Source organism: Sceloporus occidentalis, unplaced genomic scaffold, assembly GCF_023333645.1.
Source record: "Sceloporus occidentalis isolate IW3139 unplaced genomic scaffold, rSceOcc1.0.p SCAF_6, whole genome shotgun sequence".
Lineage (NCBI taxonomy): Eukaryota > Metazoa > Chordata > Lepidosauria > Squamata > Phrynosomatidae > Sceloporus > Sceloporus occidentalis.
Window position 1 is genome coordinate 104,876,170 of NW_028316986.1, and position 11,917 is coordinate 104,888,086.

Consider the following 11,917-nt stretch of genomic DNA (forward strand, 5'->3'; position numbering starts at 1 on the left):
ACAAACAAGCCCACAATGAATCAAGTGGCCTTCTTTTGCAATTGTGAAAACCTCGTGCCTGAATAGTTAGGAAATGGCTTTGAATTTCCGTTATATGTTTTCATATTTCTGAATTTGCTGTATTTGCTGCCACTCATAATTGAAACTGCCACTTTAATTCTCTGGCATGTGCAGTCAAGCAATGCACAAAGAACTGGTTGACATCTTCATACGCCACCTTCTGAGGCAGAGGTCACTTGACAAATGCTTACATTTATATCCTACATTTCTTCCAAGTTCTCCCTACCTATAAGAGCCCTAATGTAAGTTAGGCTGAGCTGAGTGACTGACCCAAGCTCACCCAAGAAGCTTCATGAGTGAGTGAGGATTTAATCTGGCCTTCCCAATCTTAGTCTGGCTCCTCTAACAAGCATGCTGCATTCACTCTTTATAAACAGCATTTATAGCCAGAACAATCTTATATACGTTTCTAGGGATTCTTATGAGGGGAAAATGGACTTCCAAACTCTGCCTTTTTCTGTCTCCCCCTTTAAATCTTCTAGAATCAACAGCAGCAGCAGAACCAACATCAACAACAAACAGCACCTCAACAGCAAGCAGCACCTCAGCAGCAACAGCAGCAGCAGCAACAACAACAAAACAGTACCCAGACAAATGGAACTGCAGGGGGTGGTGGAGCGGGAGGTGGTGGCACTGGGGCAGGTCTCCAGCATAGCCAGGACTCCAATCTCAACCAGGTACCTCCAAATAAGAAGCCACGCATTGGGCCTTCAGGCGCAAATTCAGGTGGGCCTGTCATGCCTTCGGATTATCAGGTACAGCGATAATGTTTTTTTACTCCCATATCATTTGGTTCTTTCCAAGTGTCAAAGGAATATGAATCAGAAGTTCCCTTACTAATCTAAAATGAATTGTTAGTTCAAACTAAAGTAGAGCCACTGAATCAAGTGCTTATTAATGTATTATTCCTTCCAAATGCAGCAGTTTGCCTTTGGTAAAAACAGCAGCACTGACCTGAGGATCTAGTTTAGTTTTTAATTTTAAAAATACCCATCATTCCTAAGCACGTTGTGAACATTTAGTCTAGAAGAAAGCAGCCATATGAGTGTCGTATCACAAATCCAAATAGATCTGCCTTATGTTTCTCTCTTTATGTTCCTATTTCTTCTTCCTATTTCATTTGAATTTTTTAATATACCTTTTGAGGTGAAATCTTCTGAAAGCTGTTAATAGCAGAGAGTGCCTATAAAAACTGGTACAAGTCCAGTTAAAACGGCAATGTTTTATGTCATTACAAAAAAAAATTGAAAGCTTAATACAGTATATTACAGTATACAGTATATATTACATAGACAAATTAACCAGAAAAGATTTCCGCATCCTTGAAAAAAAAAATACTGCTTGGAAAATTTCGGTGTGCATCTGGCAGGGTAAAAAGAGGTAGCAGCCCACAATCAAACAGCAAAGTTGAGTGCAAGATTTCAGTCAGCTTAGCCCAGCCAGAGACTGATCAGCACTTTGGGTGAATGGGGAAACCTTCTCATATGACCTAGTGTGTTACATATTCATATAGGGTTATATGAATCATTTCTAGCAAATAGCTAATCCACATGACTTTATTTGGCTCTACTAATTGCAGCAACAATCATATGATGGCTTATTTTATAAAACTGGTAGCATATATATATTAGCTATCACAGATAATAGCCTTTTCATTAAAAGAACCCAATATCTTTTGAAGTCTGAAAAAATTATGGCTGAGCCATCACTACATCCATTCCTAAGCACAACAAGCCCTGGCATCCTGCTGCAAGGCATTAAAACTCTATTTGCTTACAATACTACCTGAATAACGTGGATATATGGTTTAGCACCCACCACAATTCTTCATTATCCTTCTTTAAATCTTCTAGATTAAGATTAATCTAAAAGATGGTACCAATGTGTATTATACTAGTTCTACTTTGTCCCTTCTAAGTGCCTTGGTAATACATTTCTCAAAAACAAAAGTAAATGGTGCACACACTATTTCATTTGAAAGATGAATTTAATACAAAGAACTGTATGGAAAACTTGTATTTATGCTGCCATAACTAGTATTAAGCCTTTCCATGCTTATGCTAAGTACATCGGTGGTAAGAAATTGATCTGCCTCATTCAAGATCAGACTGTTAATACAGATTTGTCTTTGACAAATTTGAAGAGAAATCCAATAAGAAGTTGAAGGCTTTCATGGCCGGACATCCATAGTTTTTTGTGTGTTTTTCAGGCCATGTGGCCATGTTTTAGAAGAGTTTATTCCTCTTCTAGAATGAACTCTTCTAGAACCTGGCCACTTAGCCCAAAAACCCCACCAAAAACAATCCAATAAGAGTCTGTTATATTTATTTTAGAATGTTACTTTAGTATTTTTTCTTACTGAGTTTTGCTACATTTGGTCTGCTAAATGTATGATCCACCATGCCAGTTGCAGCTCACCATCTTTCTGTGTCCCAGATGAGCAGCAATATAGGTTTGTAGAGCCATTGAAAATCGATATTTGTTATGTCTACAGCAATCTGCATGTTACAGTACTTTTTTGACAAATAGAGTCAGATAACATTGAATCATAGTTGTATACCATTTGTCTTTGGTTCTCAAAATATTTAAACTAACAAATCAATTTAATTCTCAGGATGCTAATATTCACTCAGTATTAGAGTCCATCAGTTTAAGATGACAAGGATAATTGTTACATTATTTATATACTGAACATATTACTGGCTTTTAAATCCTATCAAAAATATAACCATTTCACAATTTGAACACAAGTTGACCATATTTTAGAATTAGTGGAACACACTCCCTCAGTGTGTGGTGGAGTCTCCTTCTTTGGAGGTCTTTAAAAAGCTGCTTCATAGGACTGAAGACCATTCAGAAGAGTTGAGGAAATGACTGAGTGACAGTGCTGGGAATTGGCAGAAATTGCCACACATTTATATCACTTTCCACTGACACATGCATTCTGAGTGCATCTTTCTGTGGGGATACCCATGATATGGATGTCTACCAAATTTGTGTTTAAATTGAAAGCACTGGTAAAAATCCTTGCATTTTATATATCACTTTTTAATAAAAGATAACTATGAATTTTAATGTTTCAGTTGGACCCACAAAATTACTTTTTGCTGAGCAAAGTTCTGATCAGGTGTCACTGGATTCAACCCTGCTTTCCCTAATAACAAAAGCCCAGTGATTCTAAAGGCAAAACAAAAAGCTGTGGGGGGAAGATAATTAACATCCTTTCTAGTATTTCCCTCCTAGTAACCTTCATTTTCCTTGTAAGACTACACCTTTCAGAGCAAAAGGTGAGGGCCCTTGCAGCATTAACATTTTGAAAAACCTTTTACTACTAATAATCTTTATTTGGTATTTACAGATAAAATACAATGCTATATACATAATGTCATATTATATCTTCCTTTATACACTTATTCCGATACTTCTTTATTTCTCATCTTAAATAAAATAGTCTTATGTTTATGGTAAAACTGTGCATTTTCTTCATGCTTTTCCTTACTAGCCACACAACTCCAATTATCTTTTTCTATTTTCCCATAATGCATTACCCAATATAAACTACTATAACGTACATGACATTTATTACTCAACCAAATCCAACTTCTATTTTATTTACACCATCTTTGTTCACAAAACTTGAGTAGAGGTTCCCAAATATTTTCATCTTGAATCTTATCATCTTGCAGTTGCAGAGTTATGTAGTCCATTTCTATTACTTCTAATGATTTTTCTAACCATTCATCAATTTTTGGCATATCTGTATTTCTCCAATACTTTGCTATCATTATTCATGCTGTTGTTACCATGTATAGTAGTGGTTTTAAAATTTTTCTAGCATTTTTATTTTCCACCATATTTCATAGATATATAACTCTGGGTCTAGAGGGTATTCTTGTTTATATATTTTTGGTATTGTCTAATGGACTTCTTTCCAGTATTTTTTTACTTCAGCACAGGTCCACCACATATGATAGAATGTCCCAACTTGCTCTTTGCATTTCCAGCATTTGTCCTTTTTGTTTCCATACATCCTTGACACTCTATTTGGTGTAAGGTACCACCTATGTACCATTTTGATATAATTTTCCTTAATATCCATACATTGTGTAAATTTCAGGTCTTTGCCCCATGCCCTTTCCCATTGTTGCAACTGTAAATTATGCCCTATAGTTTTGGCCCATTGTAACATACATGTTTTGATAGATTCTGATTCTAAATTTAACTTTAGACACATCTTATAGATATCTGAGATAACCCCTTTCTTTCTCTTTTTGATGATTACATCTAACTCTGTTTCTTCCTTTAATAGACCTGGAAACTTTATATCTATTTTGAATCTTTCTTTCAGTTGCTTATATGGGAACTAGAACATATCATGTCCTTCTTCTAACAATTCTTCACATGTTTTTAATTTGAATTCTTCATCTATTTTCATAGAATCATAGAATCATAGAGTTGGAAGAGACCCCACGGGCCATCCAGTCCAATCCCCTGCCATGCAGGAAATCCAGATCAAAGCATCCCCAGCAGATGGCCATCTAGCCTCTGCTTAAAGACCTCCAAGGAAGGAGACTCCACTACACTCCGAGGGAGTTTGTTCCACTGTCGCACAGCCCTTTACTGTCAGGAATTTCTTCCTAATGTTGAGGTGGAATCTCTTTTCCTGTAGCTTGCATCCATTGTTCCGGGTCCTGTTCTTTGGAGCAGCAGAAAACAAGCTTGCTCCCTCCTCAATATGACATCATTTCAAATATTTAAACAGGGCTATCATATCACCTCTTAACCTTCTCTTCTCCAAGCTAAACATCCCCAGCTCCCTGATTCGTTCCTCATAGGGCAAGGTTTCCAGACCTTTCACCATTTTAGTCGCCTTCCTCTGGACACGCTCCAGTTTCTCAATGTCCTTTTTGAATTGTGGTGCTCAGAACTTTCTTCAGGATATCTTTATATCTCAACCATTTCAAACCTAATGTGTTACCCCTACTCTTAAAAGCTTCTTGAGGGGATACTCAACTTGGTAAACCCCTATATAATTTGTTTTTGTAAATTTTCCAAATCCTATATAATGCTTTCCTAATTATATGGTCATTGAACTCTTTATTTAACTCAAATTTTTGGTACCACAGATAGGCATGCCAGCCATACCCTAGGTTGAACCCCTCTAAATTTAATGATTTTTCATTTTCTAAGTAAATCCACTCTAACACACTTTCCAAACAGCAAGAATGATAATATAACTTAAAGTCGGGTAATGCTAGACCACCTCTTAGTTTTCCATCTGTTAGTGAACTCCACTTAATTCTAGCTTTCCTGCCAGACCAAATAAATTTTGCTAAATCTTTTTTCCAATTATTAAATACAGTATCATTTAAAATAATTGGCAAATTTTGAAACACAAACATTAATTTGGGAAGAACACTCATTTTGAAAAACCTTTTGAAACAGTTCCTGTGTATCAAAATGTTGACTTTGGTGTTGTTCTTGGTTTTTTTTTCCCCTTTAGCACTCCAGTTCACGCCTGAGTTACCAAAGCAACATTCAGGGATCTTCTCAGTCCCAGAGTACAATGGGCTATTCTACATCATCTCAGCAGAGCTCTCAGTATCATCAGTCCCATCAGTCTCACCGGTACTGAAGAACCCTTGTAGACGGTGTTAGAAAGGAAAGGACTCCAGCAATATGAAGTTCATAATCATGAGAAGAACCAAAAATGCAAACTGTGATGAGGATCTTGAAATTACAGTTATAAAAGCAAAACTTTGATTTAGTAATTGTTTTCAGACAAGAAACAACCCCCCTTTTTTGCCATAAAGAAGATTCTTGTGAAATTTCCCATAAGCCTGCTTTTGCATGCATTCCAGTGTGGTTGTTAGAATGAAACCGTCTGATCTGAATCCAGCACTTAAACTTCTTTACCTATGGAATTTTTGAAGGATTCCTGGTGCACCTTTCTTATGTTGTTGTAATTGCCATAAATCTTACCTTTTCCAAGTCCCTTTACCAGGATTTTAAAGTTTTGGAATTTTGAACTCCCAGGCTTTTCAAGCTTGTATATAGTTAATTTTTTACTAGGCAAATCCGTTTAGCTATACAGGTATAATGCACCTTTTAAAAGCACTATGTTATTTTCACAGGATATTACTGTTTTGCTCACAGATGTCAAGAACAGCAGATTTTACTGTTCCAGAGTATTTTATTATTCTCTTTTTATTAGTCTAGTTTTCAGATGAGGTCTTTAAAAAAAAAGAAGAAGAAAAGAAAAGAAAAATATACAACCCAAGTCTCTGCAGCAGCTATTACATGTTATTTGTTTGGACTGAACACCAAACAAAAGATTATGAATGTTTGTTTTATTATTCAGATGAGAATACCATAGATCATTTGTCATTATCTTCCAAGTGAGCTGACTTAAGCTTTGCTTTAAATTAAGGCATGACAGCAGAATGGAAGGCAAAAATTTGTGACTCCAGTAGAACAAGGGTTTTCTATAGTGTATTCTCTAGTGGTTATCTGTACATGCAATGTGTCTTTGTTAGTGATAATCTGTGCTTTGGAAGTCTACTCTAGGAGTTCAGTGTCAATGGAAGAAAGGGCAAAGAAAGAGACTGCTACTACTTGGGGGGATTCTGGGGAGGGACCAGGTGTGCTCTTTAGTGTATTGCTAGTACACTCTTTGTATTGGTTTTGTTTATTTCTGATGCAACCCTCCTTTGTTAAATTTTGGTTCTGAAACTTGCAGCAAAAAAAGGAGTCAAAAGTTCTGTGGCACCTTAAGAGACTAACAGTTTTGTTGTGGCATGAGCTTCTGCCTACTTACAGAACACTTGCAATTATGAACCTTGACAAGCCATTGTAATAATAATTATAATTATAATTATTTTATTGTTTTATTTTATTTGTATTATTATTATTTTATTATTACATTTTCATGGTCCAGGCAAACCAGATCAAATATGGAAAAAGAAGTTGTTGAACAATGTCTGGAAATTGTTTAATCTTTTCATGTTTAAAATGCATATTATGTTGTCTTACCACTGCTTTGATTAATCCAGTTTGATTATGCTAGATAAGCCATGCTATACTGAAATGTCTCTTTTCTGAAGGTTACACACACACCTGTACGCACACACAGACACACACATACGAAGCAATTGTATTTGGCCTAAATGCAGCAATGAGTCCAACTGCATCAATTGCTGAACGCTAAGTCAATACTTAACACAAGTGCCATTGCTTAATGGGTCTACTTTAGTAGGGACTAACAACTGGATTTAGGCCTTGATGTACTGGACCACTGTTTCACAGAGGAAGTGTCAGAGCTCATGAACAATGTACATGTCATCAGAGACAATAATACTTTGAGGCAGCTCATTTCTTAAAAAGAGCCCTAGAAATACAGCTGATTCACTTTATTCAGGGCAATATATAGTCTGGAGTTTAGTGCAGAATTCAGCATCTTGTGAATCTAAGCTTTTCTGTTTTGTTTTTAAACAGATGTCTTGCCTTAGGAAGATAGGTTTAAATATTTGTGAGTAGTACTTAGTGAAATTTTAGAATCTGGGGAAAAGGAATAGAATAGTATTTCCAGGGCTAGGGCTTAAGTACTGAATATTTGTTTCCCTCTTCTTTAACTAGTAAAAGCATAATAATCCATCATATATGATAATTTGCATTATTTATACAGATTGCAGAATTCAACTTTTCTTTGTGTGGAATTTGGGGTTACCATGGTGCTGACTTTTTTTTAGCACACAGAGCCCTAACTTTATTGCACTAAAATTTTAAAAAGCATATACTTTAGAATATATATGCAGTACCCAGTATTTTAAAAAAAACGTGCTTTAAAAATACATAGAAGAAGAAGCCAGCTATTTATATATGCATTAATGGGCATTTACGCTATATATATATCATGAGCTCATGCCTCACTTTGGAATCGATACCAGACTCACAGAAAGATGCCACCCAACATTTTGCACTAAGACAACAATAGAAACTGACAGAGTGGTATGTCAGTTTACATGGAGGGCGCAAATTTGCTTTAGAGTAATAAAAAGTATCCTACTCATAATGCCATGTTATTTCCTGTTAACTTTTTAAAAGTATCCAAAGTGTTGTTGCAGGCATTGGTCCATTTGCTGTTGATACCAAGTGGCTTTGAGAGCCAAAAATTAAATCAGTAAGTACACAACAGGTGGAGAAGTCAGAAGATATTGCATTGAGACAATTCCCCCCACCCCCCCCCCCAAAAAAAACCTTACTCTTTGGGATCTTTTGTGTATTGTGTGTCTGAGCTAGTTTTGTTTGATGGAACTAATGTTTCTTTTGTACTAACGTTCAGTGAAAATATTACCCAAATTCCATGTCCCCCATTTTCATTTTCTGCGCCTGAGCTATTCATCTGGTCAGCAGCATAGAATGTTACTGAACATTATTCTGACCAGTTTATGAACTGCTAATTTTTCTCTTCTCCCTCTGTTGCTCTGTCTCTCAACCTACTATTGGTTGAAATCTAGAGGACCTGTGACAAGCTCAGTCCAAGTTTAGGTTCCTCTGTGCATGCAGTGTGGCAGCCTGTGTTGAATGTGCTTTTATCTCCATGAGCTTCCAGTTCCCTAGAATGATGGCCATGATTGTTGTCTATACTGATAAGTTTATATTTGCTTATTTGCTGGAAACTAGTTGCTTGCTATACTCGATTTCCCTGCAGTGTCTGTGGACACAAATGTAGCTGTGTTAAATACTTCATGGCCTTCCAAAAAAGAAAAAAAAGAAAAAAAATAAGCATTGACAGGGGAGATGGATGAAAGTATAGGTTTACACTTTTTGAAATGTTTACTGCACTCATTCTCTATTTGTATCTTGGCTTCTGGGCATACTTAGCCTATTGTTGTGAAACTGTTTGTGTATAATAAGATGAGTGTCTCATGTATTGCAGGGCTAAAGAGAGCCAAGGCGAGGTAGCTTTGTTTCAGGTGAAATTTCATGGATCAAAATGTAATGTAAGATAAATCATATATTGTATCTTATGAAAACACAGGACACAGAAATTTTCATAACTGTGTGGCTCAGTTAACTAATTCTTACTAGAATGTGCAGCTTCAACATCATCTATAGTTCATCTTTTCTGTCACATTGGATTTTAGAAGTGCTAAGTACTTCACGATTTTTGCTACTTTGGGGAAAGTAGCTGCTTCAGACCTCATTCTGTGATATTTCTCTTCTGGATTTCAAATAAAAGGAGCAAGGAAATAGGATTAACAAAAAATTATGAAATGAATTGTAGCATAGACTGCATAATGAAGGAAGAATTTAGTGAAAGCTGCACGTCCTGCACTGTATCTGTGACACTGTATCTTTTGGGGTGGGAATGGGGAGGGAGGACATCCTGAGATTGGGGAGGAGGAAGCTTGAAGTATTTGATTATGTATAATATTTTATACCAACATAATAAGCTTAGTTCCCCTTCATAATCTTCAGTGATGGTACTTAAGCAACATTAAGCAAAGATAACCGTTTTAAGATTAAAAAAAGCATATTGTACATAAGGCCACGTGTAATCTATACATTTTGCCACACCAGAACAATGTGTACTGCTTTATGGGGGGAAAGTCTTTAATGCACTGTTATCTCCTAAATATTTAGTAGTAAATTAATACTATTTAATTTTTATTAAAAGAAATCTGTCTTGTGTAGACACTAAAAAGTATTACACAATGTGGACTGAAGATGTCCCTTTTTAACAGCAGTTTAAATAATGTTTTATATCTGTAAGGTAGTGTACTTTTCAAATTGTTTTAATTTCTTCATTTTGACTATTTGGGAAAGTTTGCCTAAATCTTTAGTTTACTTTTATATATTATTTCACATATCCATCTTCTATCCTTGTAGTCTTTTCATTATTTAGTTAGTTTTCTGTCTACTTTTATGCCACTATTGAAGAACCATGTGTAGTGGTGCCTGCCAAGGTTTGCAGATAAAACCAAAACATTTTTGAATCCATTTTATGTTCTCACTTTGTAGATATAGGATATTTAAAGTGAGATCATTATATTTAAATCAACTATGTATGAGGGTCGATGAATTACTTTCAAACTGTACCCCCACCAGCACCACTGAAGACACAAACATATATATAGACACATGTCCAGTGTTCTGCATCTAACTCTGATCTTTGGAAATCAGTGATTCCTCTTCACAGTCACCAAGAATTCATCTTAACCAGCTATCTTGCTGAAGTGAAAGAGGAAGAAACTAGCAATTATTGAGCAATACGGTAACTCTCCAATATGCTTCCCAACCTTGAATCAATTTAGGTGGTACAAATACTAGGTGGGTGAACATATCTTAATGGGAAATTCAGTTTTTACTGCCACCCAGCTCACCTCTCCTCCCAGTCTGTAGGAGAGAACTAGGAAGGCTCAATAGCTGACTAAAAAAGTCCCACTCACATTAGACAGGCTTTGCCCTCATAAAGCATTTACTGTTTGTTTTTGTTTTGTCTTTACATTGCTCTTGAAAGACTGTTAAAAAAAACTATGCTTCTGTTAATTGCATCTATTTTTTATTTTTGTTGTAATTAAATTGAATTGCTTCAGTGTGAATTTTTTAAATAAAAAATAATATACGTTTGTAATAATAATAAAAAGTTGAAGTCATGAAGCTGCGTGATGAAAACTCTGTAAACTTGTGGACTTCAATGGCTATACGATGAATTCCTTCAAACTGAAGTGTATAGTTTTATTATTTAAGAACTTTTGGATAGCTTTACAATCCACAGAGAATCCTGTCATGGTGCTATTTAGGTTTGAGTGAGGCTATCTGTAAAACCATTGTGCCCATTAGCCAGAATAGGATGACTCTCAAGCCCCTTTGCTCAGCAGAGCACCATGCGACATCAGCAGAAAAGCATTACAAGAGCAGAGCAATACCTTTACAGCAGCAACTGTGCTAGTGTCAGTGGATAGCCAAGGTGGACAAGGAGGTATAGCAGGAGAGGCACATCTCTTATGCAGAACCCTGTATAAACTAAAGACTCAAACCATTCCTTGACAATTGTACAGGTAGTACTCCTGCAATTTTGCACACTCCCTTTGAAACCAATGGAAAATCTCTTAGCCTTTTCCTTCACTGTCCTTAGATACAGCTCAAGGTAGAACTGAGCTGTTATACATATACAGTATTGTGTATCAAAATCCATGGCATTGAGGTACATTACTCTAGCACAGTGTTTGTATATATATTTATTTCATTTATTTATTTATGTAATTTATATGCCGCCTTTCTCCCAGATAGGGACCCAAGGTGGCAAATCATTTTAAAACTTTTACAATAGAAATGTAAAAACAATATCATTTTATTAAAACAGTATAAAATTACATAATACATACAAAAGTTTAAAAACATTACTACACAAACATAACTATCACAAAAAGCTTCCCTAACATGGTTATTGATTAAAAGCCTGCTTCAATAAAAACATCTTTGCTTGCCAGGGAAAGTAGAGCAGGGAAGGGACCAGCCTAGCCTCCTATGGAAGGGATTTCCAGAGGGTGGGAGCAGCCACCAAGAAGGTTCACTCTCTTGTGTCCTCTCCAAGTGATAGTGGTAGGATTGAGATAAAGCCTTTCCCTGTAGCTCTTAGGTTCCTTGCAGGTTCATATGGGGAGATAAGGTCTTTCAGATAGTCTGGACTTAAGCTTTATAGGGCTTTATCGATCATGACCAGCACTTTGAATTATGTCTGAAAATGAACCAGTAGCCAGTGAAGGTGTTTTAACACAGGAGTTATATGCTCCCTATAAGTGACCACCACAATGGCCACCACATTTTAAACCTGCTGAAGTGTCTAATAATA

At 36.1% G+C, this 11,917-nt stretch overlaps 1 protein-coding gene across 4 annotated transcripts in view; it reads left to right on the plus strand.

Annotated features, from left to right (window-relative positions):
• The window catches only part of CDK19 (cyclin dependent kinase 19), a 140,794-nt gene extending 130,072 nt beyond the window's left edge, over window positions 1-10,722 (plus strand). For 3 of the 4 annotated variants that reach the window (XM_089530570.1, XM_089530569.1, XM_089530567.1), the window contains 2 exons: window positions 543-815; window positions 5,564-10,722. In XM_089530570.1, coding sequence (XP_089386696.1) covers window positions 543-815; window positions 5,564-5,695 — 405 coding nt within the window. In that variant the 3' untranslated portion in view covers window positions 5,696-10,722. The remainder of the gene's footprint in view (window positions 1-542; window positions 816-5,563) is intronic. The other variant, XM_089530568.1, reaches the window with a different exon arrangement.
• The last annotated feature ends 1,195 nt before the right edge of the window (window positions 10,723-11,917 follow it).